At 40.2% G+C, this 20,860-nt stretch overlaps 1 protein-coding gene across 6 annotated transcripts in view; it reads right to left on the reverse strand.

Annotated features, from left to right (window-relative positions):
- The window catches only part of TNK2 (tyrosine kinase non receptor 2), a 288,277-nt gene that overhangs the window by 126,745 nt on the left and 140,672 nt on the right, over nucleotides 1-20,860 (reverse strand). For 2 of the 6 annotated variants that reach the window (XM_089680114.1, XM_089680113.1), the window contains exon 1: nucleotides 1,829-3,190. The exons of 3 other annotated variants lie outside the window; for them this stretch is intronic. In XM_089680114.1, coding sequence (XP_089536240.1) covers nucleotides 1,829-2,035 — 207 coding nt within the window. In that variant the 5' untranslated portion in view covers nucleotides 2,036-3,190. Of the gene's footprint in view, nucleotides 1-1,828; nucleotides 3,193-20,860 lie in introns of those variants that run through there. One more of the 6 variants, XM_089680112.1, reaches the window with a different exon arrangement.

A 20,860-nucleotide genomic window follows, 5' to 3' on the forward strand; every position in this document is an offset into this window, starting at 1 on the left:
TCCACAAAGCTGCTTACATGTGCAAAAAATAAAACATCCTAATGGTGACTGAACTGTCAGTAATAAAAATGATTCTGGAAAAATAGCAGGTGAACACTAGATGAAAAAAAACTCTCCAGAATGTCTCTTGGTCAGGATGGAAATTTTTGGACAGTCTAATGTTCGAGGAAATATGGGCAGCAAGTTCACAGCCAACAGTGTACATCACACAAAATGTAAGCTGAAAACACTGTTCCCTATAAATAGCTGATGGTTATTTGTCCCAGAGATGTTATATTTGGACAGATAGACAGAACATATCTAGCATTCTGCAAGATTTCTGAGACTACAAGCCTGATTTACTAAAAGGGTGAAGTGAGGTGAACTGCACACAAACAGCAAGCCTCGTGCATGAGGAAATTAAAAAAAAAAGACAAAAAGAAATAAAAAAAGCTTTTTTCCAATGAATGAATGTCTGAAGTAAACACAGGAGAACTTCGGCTCACTTAACATATTGGCAAAACAGGTCCTGAGACTACAGATCTGTAGTATGGATATGACAGCGGGAGGTTTTACACACAATTCGGTGGCTGTAGCCCAGTTGCTTTCACACAACCCCGGTAGTGGAGCCCCCACCCTCCGCACCTGTCTCCGCCATGTATTCTGGGATTCGCTTGCCCATCTGCAGGCTTGGGGCCAACATGGTGGGAGGCAGCGGGTGAAGGGGAGAGAGGAGAGAGTGGACACACGTCCGCTGTCCTCCCCTTCTTGCTGTGACCTAGAAAGTGACGTGTATGACGTCATTAAGGTGTCACCACTGTCACTTTCCTTGTCTGGAATGTATTGTAACGCGATATGCCTTGCGATACATCTAGGTTCTTATTAAAGAGAACCTGTCACCTAAAAAACATCTCATAGGAGACTCTGTGCCCCCTATGTAATGGGAAAAAAAAACAACAAAAAAGTTAAGCAAAAACATTTTTTTGTTATTGCAAAAAATAGTTGCACCCAAGCACATAACACCCCCCCCCTCAAAAATAAAAATGTTTAGGCCCCCCCACCTGCACATATGAACATAAACACATGTTCCAGGGCACCTACGAGTGAAAATGTTAACTGCAATATACATATTACATAGTGCCGCATACGCCGAGTGAGGGCAATAATTTTAGCACAAGACCCCCTCTGTAACATTAAGCTGATGACCTGTAGAGGTCTTTGAAGCATTGGCTATATAAAATATAGGGTACTTAAGTTTGCCACCATTTCATGAGCGGACACAAATTTAAGGTTTGGCATGTTGGGTATCTATTTACTGGTAGCAAACTTGTCTTTTATGTTTTACCACAAATGTGGGTAATTTATTGCGTTTGTTTGCCCTAAAAGTCACTTTAGGGTTTTTTACTGAACTTTTGCCTTTCTTAAACCTTTGCGGTAATATTGCATGACATAAAACATTTAAACTAACTACCCCTATTTTATTCTCTAGGGAGTCTGCTTTCAGAAAATATATCATGTTTTGGGAGTTTTGTGTAATCTTCAGGCCTAAAATATTTTTTAATACTTTTGTGCAAAAAAAATGCAAAAACGGCTCTTTGGACATAACTTTGGATAACATAAGCACTTATGTGTGTTCAACCTTGGGTCCAAAAAACCTTTTAACCCCAGAGTTAAAAGAATGATCAGCTGCCATAATATATGTACAACTGGATACCTTTTTTGCTGCATGTGCCTACACATAACCTAACTACAAAAAACAGTTTGCCTGTAGAACACAACTGCAATGGACAGAAAAACATTACGTATTCATTTTTACATGCTAACAAGCTTTATAGACTAAGGTACTTACTTTATAAATATTAAAATGTGACAAAAAAGGTAAAGAATTCCTCCATGCTTGAAAACGCTTCATCTCTTCAAGGCTTAGAAAGTCCACAAAAGAATATGCAAAAGCAAGGCAAAAGCAAAAACTGTTCTCCAAAGTTTGGAGGATGCCAACGTTTGTGTAACAGTTCTGGAGGAAGCAGAGAGGTGACAGCATGCCACAAACTGACATTCCAAACTCCCTCCTGCTTGTGGCTAGATGTTGGTCCCACCATATAGATCAGCCCAGTAGAGGGAAACAAATGGGAGGATGACTGCTGGGCAATGCCAGATGAAAGCTATTCTGAGACGAGGACAGCGGCTGGAATATTGTGGGTCCTTCTGTTGGCACTGGTCTTTGCATAGTTATCCTTTATTCTAAATATAAAAACACTTGAAGACACTAACAACAAATTTCATCTGGGCTGCACTTTTTAGTTCTGACAGATTGAGCCACCAGCACAAAAAGTGGAAAAACATTGTAAGTGGAAGATATTACATTACGTAATAAACTATAGTAAGTGTAAACAAACCCTTAGAAAGAAAGTTGTCTGGATTTTCCTAGGAATGATAAAATTTTTATCTGCCATACATAATAGACTTATAAAAGAGAACAAAAAATATTCTCAAAGTATCTTTGAACAAACAAAAAAGCTTCCAAATACATTACTAAACGTACTGACTGGTGCTTTGTCTACAGGTCTAGAAAAAGTTGTAAAAACAGATGAATAAGTGGAGACAGACATTTGATCTGCCCGCAGAGTCAAAGCAGATAACATTCTGTACTCCTTTCACATGTACAATCCTCCAGAAACATGTAACAGGACATATTCTCTGCCATACAAGCTGCTTATTTGATTTCCTTGGTGTCTCCTGTGAACTTGTCCTGGTTATCCAGAGGAATAAGAAACACAAATGCACAGCAGCATACAACTAGCCTAAAGCACAGCAGACAACTTTATACAACCGATCCACTTCGCGATTACACGGACGTCTCTGGGACCTGAAATGTGACAGAAATCTTTCTCCAGCATTGCTACATGTCTGCAGATTGCAAGATGAACAGTGAAAATAAGCCATTCCAAACTGCTGAAAATCCCACAAGGAATTCATTAAAGCAGCATTGCAAGACAGCGGTGGATTAATCCAGTATTCTGTGTTTGTAGATGTCCCAGGCACTAGTGTGGGCAGCGGACTTTGGTTTTGCTGGGTTCATATGTAACGGAGTATTCCGGTTGTTTGTGTGCCTCTAACAGCACACTCAGAAACAAGCTGCTCAGAGGGTGTTGTCTATGGTCCCAGCTCATTCCTAGAAGCACAATCTTCTTGGATTGTGGGCCTGCCCCTGCTAAAAACAGACACTCTATGGTGTTCACATGGCTAACTGTTTGAATCACAGCCAAGGGGTCAGATTTAACTGCAGGATGGAGAGTTAATTTCCTGTGGGAGCCTCCATTGGGATTTAAAACAGTCCCTCTCTCATCTGTCAACATCCCTTTAACTATCTCGCTGCCAAAGGAGACTGCCTCACACTGGACTCTATTGGCATTACTGGGCTCTGTAAATGGCATTACAGCTCAAGGAAACTAGGTTACTGTTCCCTTCTCAGGCTATTCCAACCATGTATCTTTTGAAGAGTGGCAATTGTAAGCATTAAACTTTGTTTTCTTCTGTGTGCTAGAGAAAAAGGTCCACAGATACAGACAAAGCTCTAAAGCCCAAGTAAAAAGCAAACTTGTAGAGCTCCTGCACTGCCTAAAAATGCAAATGCATTACTTTACCTAGGTATACTGCATTCAATAGTGAATTGTAATAAACAGGAACAAGATTTTACTGCTAGGATCCACTATACACTGAGTTAGTGCACATGCATTAAGTCTAAGTGTTTTCCGCTGCATTTTGCAGAAAAGCACAGCAGGCCATTTAACATGATTTCCTATGGGACAGGTTCACATCTCTCGCTGTGTTTTTTGGAAAGGGTCAGGGACTTTTTTAAATGCAAAACATTGCGTTTTTGGTTCTATAGACTTCAATAGAGATGCTGCAGAAAAGCATGTAGTGCCTTTTTGATGCGTTTTGTGTTTTATTCTACCCAGCAACAAGTTGAAGAGAAAAATGCAAAACATATCAAAAACACGGCAAAAACGCATGTGCAAAATTGCAAAAGCACTGCAGAAATGGATCAAACACAAACTGCATAGGTGTGAACCTAGCCTAAAGGGTAACTCCACTTTTGTGGGAAAAAAAGCCCAGCAAAAACAATTATCATCATACAGGATTTAAATAGCTCCAACAGTTAGCACAGCACTTTACCACACGAGGGCAGACAGTAGAGTTACAATACAAATCAATACAAGAGGAATCATTTGATCTAGCAATCTAATAATAACGCATATTCAATTGCTACACAAGACATATCATTTATTGTTATTAAAATTACCTATTTCAAACTGTGATTTTCTGTAAAATTCAAAGCAATAAGGCAACCTGGTGGTATTCTTTACACTGTTGGTGTACAGAATGTCCCCAGATATGTAATTTCCTACTTATATAATTGGCTCACTGATTTTCCAAGAAGTCTGAACTAGGTCAAACTTTAGGCACCCCTGCAATAGCCATTTCAGTTTTGGTGAGATATTCCCCAAGGGTTAAATACTTCCAGGGATGCAGACCCTGCGGATTTTCTCATTAGAACACTGAGTATGTCCAGCTGAGTATAATGAACCAATCTCTTCCATTCAGAATCAGTTTGCAGAGAACATACAAAACAAACACAGTTATTTCTTCAGAGCAACAAAAGAGGAATCTGCTGTAAAGTTTGTTAAAATCCTTGCAATATATATTCATCACTCAGAGGGGTTTGTTTTTTCACAAAAAAGTACAGTTACACTTTAACTGTTTACCGCCCACAGTACTTTTACTGTGGCAGTGTGGCTCCGCTGCGCAAAATCACGTATATATACGTAGGTTTGCATTTCTGGGTAGGGGGCGCGTGCCTGCCTTACCTGTGCCGCCGATCGTGGTTGCGGGTGTCAATCACCAGGTCCTGGCCGGTGATTACCGGCAAACACCGACAGGGAGGAGGGCTGCATTGTTTACAATGCAGCCCTCCTCCCTGTAAGTTTGGGCACACTGATCAGGATGGCTGAGCACAGCCATCCCGATTAGTATGCTTACAGTGACGCACAGACCCCTACTCCCTAGTAAAACACTCTCATCACACAGTTAAACCTTTCATTGCACCCAAATGTTAACCCCTTCCTCCCCTGTGCCATTAGTACAGTGTCAGTAAAAAATGATTAGAATAAGGCATTAACATATTTTAGAATGTTTCTCATTAATACAGGTGTGAGCTACTCACATGCATAAGGTCAGTCGTCAATTCAGATTATAGGACTACACTGACAGCAACAAATTAATTTCTTTTCAATGTTTTACCTTACAAAACTCGTTTATCTGCAATAGGAAGTAAATGTTTGCAAATTAAAGTGTGGTATGTAGATACATGCTCTGTAAAAAGGACACAAATGTACATCAAGGGATGAAAAGGAGAAGTTCACATGAAATTATTGAGAGTGGAAATTCTATTTCACGATCAGACTTTCAGTTCTGTTGAGTCAAACTCAGATCATGCAAAGCATTTATGCAGGTGTTGTTATGAACTGCCCTTTTCAATTTTACTTATGAGAATTTAATTTATTATACCATGTTCCATTGACACTAGGGTGTTTCAAATCGAGAGCAGAATCACGATTTGAAACGCCCTAATGTGAATGATGCCTGATGGTATTTTATGTCTCTTTCATTAGTTGTTGTATATACTACCTAACGAAGCTACTTACAAAATGGCAGATGTTATGCTTTCAAAATATAGACATTTTTTGTCAATATAACCACTATATTGTGAATATGGAATTGGGCTACGGTATGCATATGTGTTGTACCATCAGTTCTCAATAATGCAAGTCAGCAAACTACTAATGAATTCAACTACAAACACATTCTTAAAATACCCTTTCCATCTAAACCTTTAAGGACGTCTCAGGCTACTGTAGAATGCCATAAAAAAAAGGCTGGGGCAGGGAAACTGCTAAAAGTCCTATACCTGGAGCATGTAAGACAAATCCCAGGAGCCTGGTCACCAGTATGCCAAAAAAACGAGTTATTCTTACTATTGTTTTTCACTTTTTCTATGGTCAATGGAAATGCATCTTTTCAAAAATTATGTATTGACTGGTATAGTATATCAACATGTTACAAAAATGTGTTTGCTCAGTCTCAATATTATGTACCAAAGCTAGAGAAACTGACTGACTGAGCCATAACTACTAACACATATTACAGAATTACGTTAAGGACCACTATCCAAAACCAAAATATTGTATTATATGTTATGCAAAAGAGCTTGCAATAACATTTTCACCTATCTATAGAAGGTAAAATAGGTATTGAACACTTCATTTTTCTAGGTAAATATATTTGTAAAGGTGCTACTGGCATGACAATTTCACCGTATGTCGGCAACAACCCATGCAGTCCATACATACAAAGAAACCAAAAGAAATAAGTTCAGAAATTAAGTTATGTGTAATAAAATGGAATGGCACAGGGAAAAAGAATTGAACACATGAAGAAAAGGAGGTGCAAAAAGGCATGGAAAGCTACGGTGAAATTGTCATGCCAGCTTAAATCTATCAGTAATTAGAAAGAAATAATGCCTCGTCAGTGCAAATTAATATCAGCTGGTTCAGTCTCAACTGATGGCCTATAAAAAGGTGTCTCATTACCAAGGTGTCACACAAGAAACATATCATGATGGGTAAAAGCAAAAAAAGCAAAACGTTCTCTCAAGACCTTCGCAACCTTATTGTTGCAATACTGATGACATTGGTTACAGAAGGATTTCTAAACTTCTGATTGTCCCAGTGACCACTGTTGGAGCCCTAATCCGAAAGTGGAAAGAACATAATTTCACTATAAACCGGCCACAACCAGGTGTTCCTTGCAAGATTTCTGACAGTCGAGTAAAAATAATTATTTAGAAGAGTTGTCCAAGAGCCAAGGACACTTGTGGAGAGCTTCAGAAAGACCTGGAATTAGCAGGTACAATTGTTTCAAAGAAAACAATAAATAATTCACTCAACCACCATGGCCTGTATGCACGCTCACCACGCAAGACTATATTGCTGAAGAAAAAGCATGTTGAAGCTCATTTAAAGTTCGCTGCACAACATTTAGACAAGCCTGTGAAATACTGGAGGAATACAGTCTCGTCAGATGAGACCAAAGTTGAACTCTTTGGATGCCATAATACACCTATGCATGTTTGGAGGTCAAATGGCACTGCACATCACCCCAAAAACACCATACCAACAGTGAAGTTTGGAGGTGGAACATCATGGTGTAGGGCTGTTTTTCAGTATATGGTACTAGCAAACTGCAGTTCATTGAAGGGAGGATGAATAGAAAAATGTACCAAGACATTCTTGATAAAAATCTGCTGCCATCTACCAGGATGATGAAGATGAAATGAAATGAGGGTGGACATTTCAACAAGATAATGATCCCAAACACAAAGCCAAGGAAACTCTCATTTGGTTTCAAAGAAAGAAAATAAATCTGCTAGAATGGCCCAGCCAATCACCTGACTTGAATCCAATAGAAAATTTATGGAAAGAACTAAAGAGCAGAGTTCATAGAAGATGCCCATGGAACCCTCAAGATTTGAAGACTGTGTGGAAGAATGGGCTAAAATCACACCTGAGCAATGCATGCGACTAGTTTCTCCATACAGGAGGCATCTTGAAGCTGTCATTACCAACAAAGGATTTTGTACAAAGTATTAAATAAATTTCAGTTTGTGTGTTCAATACTTTTTACCTATGTCATTCCATTTTATTACACAACTTAATTTCTGAATGTATTTGTTTTGGTTTCTTTGTATGTATGGACTGCCTGGGTTGTTACCGACATATGGTAAAAATTCCATGTCAATAGTACCTTTAGAAATATGTTTACCTAGAAAAATGATGACATGTTCAATACTCATTTTACCCTCTGTATATGTACCATTCCTGGATCACAACACAGACACCTGAAATGTAAAGCTGATGTATGCCCTATTGCTCCTTGCAAACTAAGAGTCAACAAGAATTTATCATTTTCTTTTATAGGACTACAGAAAGTCGGCATTGAATTGGAAAATATATAGTAGATCTGCGCCTGAATCTAATTACCCCTATTCCTAATGAAATCCTGAAAACTAAAAAAAAAAAAAAAAAAAATGGAAAAACTCGTTATAGGTAAATCAAGTTATAGATATTATGTAGCTTATATCACACTTGAAGTTATAACTACTTACAAGGGACCTGTCAGAGCAGAAACATTGCTGACTTGTTTTTTGAGGATGTGTAACTTGGGATTGTCATCCTAATCCTTTGTTCAACAGTTGGTGGGTCAGTGAACATACACTCATCAGATGGTAAGCAATAGATCCATACATACTTATTCAGGCTCAATGACCAACAGACAGTAAAGGCAAGATAAGAATGAGCCCCAAAGCCTGCTTCTTCAAAAACAAGTCATCCATGGTAGCGCCCTTATTTCTGTTCTAACAGGTTCTTTTTATCTCAATTTAGTTCAAAGCATACAAAGCTGCAAAGTAGTTCTAATAGCTCAAGCCATATCTGGTACCCAGGAAACCACTAAAATGCCTACCAGATACAAAGGTGATTATAAAAAGTCATATGTAAGGCTAACTTTTTCACGTTAGGAAGAATGACATGGCATCAATTAGAAAGGGAAGCAGGCCGAGGTAAGGAGATATCGGCGGGTGACTGGACAAAGTGGGTGGAAAGAATACATAAAGGCATTCTCAATATTACTCTGGTTGATGCAAATTATAAGGGCCTCTCCAGGTTGTACCTGGTCCCCTTAAGACTCTCCAAGATATATTACGGGCATACCCCTTTGTGTTGTGTTGTAGAAGGGAAGGGAGCCATGTACCACACATGGTGGACCTGTCCCAAGGTTCCTTGGTTCTAGATTAGAATATTCACACTTATACACACCATGACAAATGTCAACATATCTAGAAATGCAAGCACAGTACTCCTGAATGAGCAAATTGCAAACGTCCCTAAACATAAGCAGACTTTATGTCAGGGAACAAGAAGATCGCCGCAGCGCATGAATCTGCGCATGCGCAGGATCCCGACAAGGCGTACAGGCAGACGGGCACTAGGACCCAGGCGCCTGTCACCAATGATGGAACGGCAGGCACTAGGACCCAGGCGCAACTGTCGGCGCTGGGCGGGCTATTTAAAGAGTACCTCGGTGCTCATTCAGTGCTGACTGGTCTTCAGCTTCCCCCAGTGTCCTGCTTGTTTCCTGTGCGATTCCTTTGGTGTTGACCCGGCTTGTTCCTGACCCGACTCTGATTACTCTCCTGCTCCTGGTTCCTGACTTCGGCTCTGCTCCTGACCTTGGCTTCTCCTACTGATTCTGTACCTTGCTGCCCGACTGTTGATGACCTTGGCTTCCTTTGACCCTGCTCCTGTTCTGTGTCCTAGCTACCTACTTGCTCTGCTGCACATCAGGCATTACCCAGAACCTGCTCTGTCTGCTACTACAGTATTCTAATCAGAGGATACACTGCCTTTCCAGGCCATCATCTGCAAGAGCCGCAAGCAACAACACTGGCGCTCTTGTCCCCCTGGTCCCTAGACTCCCTCTGTTCCAACCTCAGCGGGGTCAGGGCTAGTGACACAAGTGAGGCCGACCTCGTCAATTCAGTCTCCTTTCAGGTACGTGACACTTTAATATTCTTGCCGGCAAAAAAGATGATTGCCAAAGCGTGGAAGTCCGCAGTAGTTCAACTGACTGCCATCAATAGTAAACTCACACGGATTAAGAGTCCCAGGAAACTGGCCAGTACTAGATAATCAAATTTCAGAAGATCTGGGACCCTTGGCTTCGATATCTGCAATGCACATATTGATATAGAGACGGTGGTGGGGCATAGGGGCCCAATTCTGGAGGGACTCCAGCAGACACACACATACCCTTTTCACATTACTTCTGCCCTCCCACTTCTTTTCTCTTCTTCTTTCCAATCTTATATAGGCATAGTTTATTAGGCACTCTTGTGTGAACTGAAATCAGGGCTGTAGTTTCCTATTAGTTAAACATTCTAAACAATAAATATTGTAGTGGTTTAAATTGTAACTAAATGTAACTTTTTTTTAGTTTTGGATAGAGTGGAAAGGGATTACAACACCTCTCAGTTTTTATTTCTGTCTCTGCCCCCGTTGGGGAGATTTGCTCTATTTGTCCTGTTTACAATTATCATTGAACATGAAAGTAGAGAAAACACCAAATTTTTGGTTGTCCCCAGAAAAGTAATAGAGGGAAAATCTTCCAATTGGGATACTAGTTTTAGTAACCTGGGGGGGTCTCCAGGGAATTCCTTTAATTTGCAGGGATTTCCTCTCACTTCCTGTTTGGTTATGGAACAGGAAGTGAAGGGAAATCTCTGCATTGAGACACAGATGGCAACAAAACAATATGACAGGGCATATAACCCTCCCTTAGTCTATTCAAAATTAAAAGAAAAAAAAAAGTTTTGCCTATAGTTTTACTTTAATTCTGGAATGTTCTACTGTGATATTGACAGGAATCTGGATTATGCCTCTTTTTGGATGTATCAAACAAATGTACCGACAAGGGGTTCCAGGATCATGTATTGTGTACTGATTAATATTTCACAACATTGCGCACTGTATTTTGTTCATAATTTGCTACCGCGCCTTATCCAGGGCTCTGTTTTATTTGGTTGATTGTAACACTTTATGTTCTCCTAAAACAATCAAAACTATTGGAAACAAAGAAGAATGACATGAAAATTCCATTAAACTATATAATTCATCCAGAAATATTTTTTTATTGTTCTTGCTGAATGAACAATGAAATCTGAACTCGTTACTGTTGGTTTCAGATTCTGGTACATCACTACTGTTCTTTGCAATGCCTTCTCAAGAAATCCTTTAAATATACTGTGCTATACCTAATGTTAAGTCTAATACACACAAGTATTTTTGGTATGAAGTTAAAAATGAAAAGAAATGTATCTGGTGTGAGGTTTTGCATGAAGGCCATTCTGCCCATTTTTTTTACAAAACATTCCATACACATAGGAGTTTTAGTCTCATAACAATATAACAGAACTTGCTTAGGCTCCTGGCTACCTAATTTCCAAGCTTGGGCTATACAGGCAGTCTGTCTCTAGTAGCACTGCCTCTCCCTGTACCAGTGTCCCACACTCTTATCAGAGAGAAGTCAGAGAGAAGCGTTGGCAGGCAAGAAATATTGCCCTTTTGTGGGGGGGGAAAAACCCACCAGAAAATCAGTTCTACACCTGCTCAGAGAGCACGTACACCCAAAACCATGCTTTGTTCAAGTCACTACAGTATATGCATCTTTACACAGTTACAGAACATCGGTCACATATTTTCCTTTTTTTATTCACGTACACCTAAAACAAGTTAGACACTGAGATTGTGTGCTGTGCTTTCATTTACTGCAAACAAGCTACAGTGGTACCTTGGTTTACGAATGCCTTGGTTAACGTAATTTTCGGTTTACGAATGAAAATCCATTGAAAAAAATGCCTTGGTTTACAAATTTTTTTCACAATACGAAGCAAGTTTTCACAGGATGCATTGTGCCAGGGAGGTTTATAGCGCCACCCCCGTGCATGCTGGAGTCTGTGGGTAGCATGTGACGTTGAGTGTGGAGGTGTTGGAGCAATTTTTGCATCAAGTTTTGGAGCCATTCTGAAAATGTTTTTAACATGTCCCTGTATAGTATTTATGCCTTTAAAGTGCACTTTATAAAGAGTTTAGAACAGATAAAAGACTTTTTTTTTTTACCTTTTTCTGACCTCTGGAACAGATTGGTAATTGGTTTTCAATTCATTCCTATGGAAAACCGCGTTTCGGTTTACGAATTTTTCGCAATACGAAACGTCCCGGAGAACGCATTAAATTCGTAAACCAAGGCATCACTGTATAAGGAAATGCTATGAAAACACAGTCCACTGAACATGTGCATCAAATGTTTATTGTAGTGAAGCACACAATTCCATTATGGCTGCCAGTGCTTCATTTTATCATACAAGTGGGAAGAAATGTACCTATTCAGCAGTGTATAAATCCAGATAGCTAACACTCTACAATACCAAATGTATGGAGTCTTTCATAGACTGCTGTTAAAGTAGGTCAATTAATGATGCAGGAAACTCAGACGGTTGATTTGGTCATTTAGCCTCCACTGACATTAATTTCTGCTTTCTCAGTTCTAAGTACTCTAAGCACATTACTGGATCCGATCCTTCACTCAGGATTAATCCAGGTTATTTAATGCTAGCTCCATATTTGGCCATGGCCTATATACAGGGATTCTCTGTACTAGAATATTTAAGGCAGGTACAATTTCTTTCACTCTGCCTGTCGGGCTCAGTAGGCCGTGCACCAAGTGGCAGCTCTAACAGAGTCTGGCATTCCCACGCTAAACATAAACTCTCACATAAGAGCGGAAATTCATTTATCCAAACACGTCCTTCAGACTGCCATGTTATCAGGAGAGCCTGGCATTTAACCCCTGAAATATTACAACAAATTAACTTTCTCATACTGCTCTGTAACAGCACTGGTGCAAACATTTTGTTTTCTTACCAGTTATTTCACTTTGTTTTACTCAATATATAGCAACAACTTTAAGCAAAGTCATTTTTAAAACCAGACTCCTAAGCTGTAGAAATAACATGATATAAAGACTACATGAATAATTTTGAATTAAGAATATTATAGAAGGTTCAGTAATGTTTTCTTCCAATAAAATGCTCACCATGAAAATAAAAGAACTAAAAGAATAAATCTGGATGTTGGACTTCTACATGATGGCTGGAAGATTTCTACCAGTTTATAACAAGATTTCAGTGTTTGACTCTCCTTTTCCTCTCAGGCCAGTGTGCGCCTTCTTCCCACTTCCCCTGTTAACACAATGAGCACAGCACCTCTCCTTAACCTGAGGAGAGACTTCATGGACACAGATCATAGTTGCCAAGAGCATAGCTGTCATTTCAGCCAGTAATCCCAAGAGACACCCAGTTTTGGGGGTCCTCTCCCAGGTCTCTAGGCAGTTGAAGCAAATCTGTCAAGTTTCTTGGCGATGATCTGCATGGTGATTATTATTATTATACAGGATTTATATAGTGACAACAGTTTGCTCAGCGCTTTACAATATAACAGGACACAGTACAGCAACAATACAAGAGGGATAGGAGGGCCCTGCTCCTTGGAGCTTACAATCTAAGAGGGAGGGACTAATGGTACAAAAGGTAATAACTGTGGGGGATGGACTGGTAGGAGGATGTCACCAAAAGGGAGGGAACAAGCAAACCCCAAGTTGGCAGAGAACACAGAAGCTCCAGGCCTAGAGAAGCTCAGCCTCTCCTCTTCTCTGCTGAGGTGATAAGAGGGTCCAAGTACAGCAGAAGCAGTGGCAGAGTTGCTAGGTGGCGGGGGCGGGGGGGGGGGGGGTGATGGTTGACAGAAAGGTCTAGTATCTACTGCGTTGGGGTTCAATGACAGGGGTGCTGGGAGGCAAAGAATTTCAAAGTCAGGGGTGCTGTGAGACAGGAAGGTTTAGTGTAAGGGTTGAAGGGGAGTGCAGTGGTAGGGGTGCTATAGCAGGGAAATGCAATGTCAGAGTGCAGGATGCAGAGTGCCCAGTGGTACTGAGTTCCTCATAAACTCAAATAAAAAAACAGTTTTCCGCCTTGTAAGCCTGCAAAGAGGCTTCTTTAACTGAGCACCATCCAATAGGTTGTAGGCACCTGGACTGCACTGCTCTCTGATCTAAAGTAAGTGCAATGGAGTTTAGTTAGCACGGGGAGGAAGGATCATTGAGATTATGAAGTTATATACAAGTATAGTTAGTCCCCCTTCAGACTTATATGTTGCGGTAACATGTATTTTAACTTACACAGTAATACATGGCACTCTGTGTGATGCATTGTGATGTCATTCATTAGGAATGGCACCCTAATGCACAAGCATAGTAAGAGCCAATGCATGTGATTTGTGGACTATGAGAAATTATTAGAGGGCTTCCCAAAATGACATGCAACTTTAAGAACTAATTCTCTGTAATGTTGAAGATGTTTCCTAGCTTATCCAAGCCACTTAACTTCAGAACCCAAGACATGGATTGGATAAGCCATGAGCTGAATGTGACTAACTGCTGTTAGCTGTACCATGACCTTGATATGTTTGAGATCTTAGCAAACATGTTTTAGTGCCTATTCACAATATTGTGTTGCAATAACGAGCACATTACCTCAACATTTGACAACCCCTGTTAAAAGCATTGTTGCAATTCACCATTATCTGCTACTTCACACACCTCAGTGCAAGCTGCTGCTGTACGAATGCAAACTTTTATGCTTGCCACCACTGTAGTTACATGCCCTTCTAAATTCAGCCTATTCAACAAACAGGCACATGTTAGCTAGTAATATCATATATAATGAATAAATACTTTAGTAAATTGAAATGTATTGACTGATAAGGTTTACTACCTATGTTCAATACCCTTCCCTCTTTGCATTGCTATTGCCTAGCTAGTGTAGTGTGAATCCAAGCTCTACAACAGAACACAGTTGGCAAGACCATACTCTCTGTGCATCAAACCTTTAAACAGTAATCATACCCGTGCCAGTACTGTGCTATTTAAGATATAATAGTGAAAATGTACACACTGCCAAGGTTATCCCTACTAATATAAAGATATCGATATACAGTGCACTTCATCTTTGTAGCTACACAACATAAAAGCATGGTGGGAACGATAGTCTACATATATCCACATACTAACTGTCAGGGCTCCCGGGAAGACCAGAGATGCGTGAACTGACACAGGGAAACGCAGGCTCAAGTATGGTGTAACAATATAATTTATTAAAGGTTATACACAAATATAAACGCACAAAACCAAACCTCCAACTGATAACGGAATGTACACAGACAAGAGCAGTCAGGGCTGGTGAGGTGGAGTGGTCAGGCGGGCCGGGTCAGGAACCATCGGGCAGACAAGACACAAAGGAGTAGGCAGAGCATAGTCAGACGGGCCGGGTCAGGAACAATCAGGCAGACAGGGTACCAAAGGAGCAGGCTGGAGAGTGGTCAGGAATAGCCGAGGTCAGGACAGGCAGAGTTCATTCAGGGTCAGGATCAAAGCAGAATCAGGAATCAGGCAGGAAGCAGACAGGATGCAGGTACAGGGGCTCATGGGAAACATACACCAAGGCACTGACTGCAGGTCTGGGCATTCCTTAAATACATCTCCTGCAATCAGCCTCAGGTGATGGCTGATTGCAGGAGTGAGCTTCTGGTTGCTGAGAGCACCCACTGGCCAGCCCTGGTACTGCAGCCCACAAGGCAGGTGAGTCCCACCACCATTGGCAAGTCCATTCCTGACACTAACTCCAACAGCAGAAAAAAAAAAACAGAGGGTTAGCAGCACCTCTACCATACAAAATACATTAGCGCCACATACACATTACACAGGTTATGCTACGTTATATAAGAAATTCCCATTTATGAAAAAAGTAAGTACTGATTAATAAATTCATTATATATATATATATATATATATATATATATATATATATATGCCATCATTGCCCACAGGGCAAGACATCAACACTGAATAGAAATCTCAAAAAGGAAATACCTTTCTGAAGACTGCTCTTCAGTGTTTTCAGATCCAGTGCCAACAACAAAATGACAGGAGTGTTATCCGATCTACAAAAAAACAGCAGTCATTCACTGTGCAGGTGTCCCTTCTTATTTCAAGTATATGAGACTTTTAGCGTATGCCTAAGACAAATCTTAGAAAACAAAGGTGCCCTCAACCCAATCATAGTTGGCTGGTGTGAAACATCACACAAGTATCTGTTGATGATTGTGCTCAGATACAAGTATGCCACTGATTTAGCAGATTCTATGCAATCCTTTACAAGTTTGGGATAACTCTTAATAAGGTGAACCTAACTTTTGGACAAGTTACAACTACTATTGTGTTTTTTTTTCCTTAGGCAGAACAATTATTTCCTTCTATTAGGCTTATGGAACATCTCTAAAGAACAAATTTAAGCATCACAATAACAGTGTGTATGAAAAGCTTCTACCCTAAATACAACACATATGAATATTTTTTAAAGTGTATCTAAACCCAAAATAATAAAGTACTATATTGCAGCCAGCACCCTTAGATGTGGTAGGTGCGTTAGTTTTCTCTTCTCAGGCTAAGAACATTTTTAGTAAGTACAGAAATACATGTTAACCTGGCCAAAAATGCAGTGCCCTTGCCACTACCTGTGGGTTGGCCTGAAAGCATAAAACAATGTTATCATATTTGCATTATCTAGTAACCCAATTATCCCCCTCCCTGGGAGATGGATATGTTTGCAGTCCAGCCTGGGAGGCAGCCTTGGCTTCCTCTATGCAAAGAGTGGAGAAGGAAATGTAGCCATACAGGGACAGAAAGTGCATCATTCACAAGGTTACCAAGTGAAAATAAAGGTAAAAAAAAAAGCCTGAAAGAAAGAAAATTCATGTAACCACTACATCTAAGGACTGGTAACCTGTAATATGTACATTTTTTTTGCTTTAAGGTTTAGATATGCATTATGTTTTTTATGGCTATATCTGCATATGATGTTGGATTTAGTTAGCGCCAATTTTCTAATTTGTGCATAAATATGAGCTTTGATGAAAGCCCTGAATGTGCTTAACCATTTGCCGATCAGCGATGTATCCTGGACTTCAAGGAATTATACTGAGAAGATACAGCTCCAGGCATCACCTCCGAAACTGGTTTTAAGAGCCGACGGTCGTCTCTCTTGTAAAATCAATCCTAGCGGCTAACTAGCCGCTGGATTGCTTTTACAAGCAGTGGGAGGGGATTCCACCCCCTGGTGGCTCTCTTAGGCTCCCCTATCCCAGCAGGAAACCCGAGCGACAAGAGATCATGGCTCTCTGCTATGGTAACCCAGAAGTGATGACTTGACATCACTTCCGGTTGACCTGGATGTCAACTGCGCCATTTAAAAAAAAACAAAAAACTGAAAGCATTCAAAAATACCTATCTTGGTGTTTTGAATGCTTTTAAGGGCAGAGGAGGGATCTGGGATCTCCATAAGGAGTACCTGTCACATGCCTATTGCTGTCACAAGGATGTTTACATACTAAAAAAAAATTTAAATTAAGCAACAGTGCAAAAATAAAACAAAATAAATTAATAAAATAACAAATTAAAGTGCCCCATCCCCCCGCGCTCATGGGCAAAGGCAATCGTGCACGTTAGTCCTGCAGGCATGCAAACAGCGAGAGTCCCACACATGTGAGGTATCACCACAAACGTCAGATCACATGCAGTAATTCTAGCACTAGACCTCCTCTGTAAATCTAAAGAGGTAACCTGTATGGGCTTTTAAAGCATCTCCTATGGATAGTAACATTTATGTTTGTCGCCATGCGCAATTCTAAAATGTGACATGTTTGTTATATTTTACAAAAAAAATTGGGCTATGTATTATGTTTCTTTTAAAATATTACAATTTAAAAAAGTGTATTTTTCCCCAAAAAAATTGCATTTGAAAAGCCGCTGCACAAATACAGCGTGACATAAAAAAAATTGCAAAACCCACTATTTTATTCTCTAGGGCCTCTGCTTTAAAAAATATATAACACTTGGAGGTTCTAACTAAATTTTATGGCAAAAAATACTGATTTTTACATGTATATAAATGTGTCAGAAAAAGACCTGGAAGTCAATTGCATAAAACAGACCTATACCCTATTTCTAATCTTCCTTTATCTACTGTACATCCCACTAAGAATTAACAGTTTCCTCTAATTCTTGCACATTTTCTCCATTTCAGTACATGATCAATGCCGCAGGGCCTTTCTGGAATGAGACGGACAGCTGTTCAGGCCAAATATCACTTTAATGTTGTCTAACCTCTCTCAATTTGTGATCCTTACTTAAAGGTCATCTGTCAGGATGGGAAACCTCTGCAATGGGAAACACAAATTTAGTGTAACAAGAAAGGACTTTTTTCTGCTGTTCTATGCCTTCCTATCCAAATTACAAAAGTACCCCCATTTCTTGTGCAGGCATACAGGGATAGCATATGAGGGGAAATCTCCCAAATGGGTTCATAGACAGAAATAAAAACCTTACAGAAATGTTAACGCTTTCCATTCGATATTCAAAACAGAACATTTTGATGGGACTTGGGCTTTAGATATAATGTAAACCCACTAAACTTAACAATATGTTTACCTTTTGCACAAAATTAAGGTGAACTTATCCTTTAATAGAAAAAAAATATGAGTGAAATATGGTTTGCTTTTTTTATCCTTATAGAAAAAAAGTTTAATGGAGCAGATAGGGTGTTACATTCCTGCAAACAGGCTGCAACATGCAATACCAAAATATAACACAGATCTACAAGTTGCTGATGAGAAAAATAGAGCTTTCTTTTGGTGGTATTTAATCACCACTGGGTTTTTATTTTTTGCTATATAAGTGAAAAAAGACCGAAAATTAAAAAAAAAAAATTTTTTTTGCTTAGTTTTTGTTATACAATTTGGCAAATAAATAATTTTTCTTCATATATTTAGGCCAAAATGTATTTGGCTACATTTTTGGGGTAAAAATAACCCAAAACAGTATATTATTTAGTCTGTGTGAAAGCTAGAGTCTACAAACTATGGGATATACATTTGAAAATTGATCAGCTGAGATCCTGTAATGCCAGATGCTGGTATGACATATGGCAGTGATCAAGACATTGGTATGGGGTATGGCACTGACAAGAACGCTGGTATGGCATATGGGGTGATCAGGACACTGGTATGGGGTATGACGATGATCAGGACGCTGGTATGGCGTTGATCAGGATGCTGGTATGGGGTATGGCGGTGGTCAGGGCCCCGGTATGGTATATGGTAGTGATCAGTGTGCTGGTATGGCGTATAGCAGTGATCAGGACGCTGGTATGGCGATGATCAAGACATTGAAATGGTGTACAATGGTATGATTGTGAGTACTGGGAGAGGTTTCAGGTGCCGTCTGCACACTTTATTGTTCCTACAGTGGGGCAGTGATCAGGGACACTGGAGCTGGCTGGCACAGCAGTCTGTGAGTGTACATGCAGCCTGACAGGCTGCATGTACACTCACAGGCTGCTGCATCAGTTCTCTCTGCTTTCACAGGGAGAGCAGAGAGAACAAATCTTTAGTTTCCATTTCCAGAGTTTACTATGTGATTGCTGTGATTGGACACAGAGATCACTTGGAACACCCAAGCACAGCGTTAGTGTAATCTGCTGTGTCCAGGCAACATACCAATTGCCAGGCTCCCAAGTATGCGTTCTGTGAGCCGCGCAGGAATTGCCTATGTGGGCTGACGTACAGGTACGTCAGCCTGCATCAGTACAGCTTCAGTCTATAGACAGCAGACAGGAAGAGGTTAAAAGTCCATGATGTCTCCTACACATGGCTAATGTTTAAATTCCATATAAATCAGTAACATTTGTAGTACACTCTTGTTCCAAAATATAAACGCATAATACACCTAAACACCACTTTATATTTTGAACTGAAAAGTGAGATGGCTTTTATGGGATATTCAAAGCTTATTTTGTATGGGGCACATATTTGACTAGTGTGAACACCATCGTTCAAACAACTAAACATAGAAACATAGAAGAGTGACGGCAGAAAAAAGGCCAAGTGGCTAATTGAATCTGCCCCCCTCTTTTTATCATTTATACTTTTTTTTTTAGTATAGTTCTTTGTTTGTCCCAAGCATGTATGAATCCACTTGTTGTTGACCAACTCACTACATCTGCCAGAAATCTATAATACTATTCCAAGCATCAACTATCCTTTCAGTAAAATAATACTTTCTGCCAATGGATTCCTGTATAACAAATTATTAAAATAACAGGACTTCATCCTGCAGGGGTCTTAACAGCTGTGCTGGTTCATGTAGTTTATTAGTGAGAGAAGAGAGTGCTCCTTCTCAGATTCTAAGGTAATCTTCAATATTCCAATCGTGTGTTTGAGTGAGAGCAGATAGCAAAGATTAAAGACTCTACCTAATATAAGTTTACACTCCAACATGGCAATATACACTATATTGCCAAAAGTATTAGGACACCCCTCCAAATCACTGGATTCAGGTGTTCCAATCACCTCCATGGTCACAGGTGTATACAATCAAGCACCTAGGCATGCAGACTGCTTCTACAAACATTTGTGAAAGAATGGGTCACTCTCAGGAGCTCAGTGAATTCAAGTGTGAGACTGTGATAGGTTGCCACCTGTGCAATAAGTCCATCCGTGAAATTTCCTTGTTACTAAATATTCCACGGTCAACTGTTAGTGGTATTATAACAAAGTGGAAGCAACTGGGAACAACAACAGCAACGAAGTGGTAGGCCACATGAAATGACAGAGCAGGGTCAGTGCATGCTAAAGCACAGTGCCCAGAAGTCACCAACTGTCTGCAGAGTCAATAGTTAAAGACCTCCAAACTTCATGTGGCCTTCAAATTAGCACAACAGTGCATAGAGAGCTTCATGGAATGGGTTTCCATGGCCAAGCAGCTGCATGCAAGCCTTACATCACCAAGTGTAATGCAAAGCGTCGGATTCAGTTGTGTAAAGCACACCGCCACTGGATTCTAGAGCAGTGGAGACGTGTTCTCTGGAGTGATGAATCTTGCTTCTCTGGCAATCTAATGGACGTGTCTGGGTTTGGCGGTTGCCAGGACAGTACTTGCCTGACTACATTGTGCCAAGTGTAAAGTTTGGTGGAGGGAGGATTATGTTGTGGGGTTGTTTTTCAGGGGTTGGGCTTGGCTCCTTTGTTCTAGTGAAGGG

Source organism: Staurois parvus, unplaced genomic scaffold, assembly GCF_062004578.1.
Source record: "Staurois parvus isolate SC_StPar_1 unplaced genomic scaffold, SC_StPar_1.0 ptg000235l, whole genome shotgun sequence".
NCBI classification, from domain to species: domain Eukaryota; kingdom Metazoa; phylum Chordata; class Amphibia; order Anura; family Ranidae; genus Staurois; species Staurois parvus.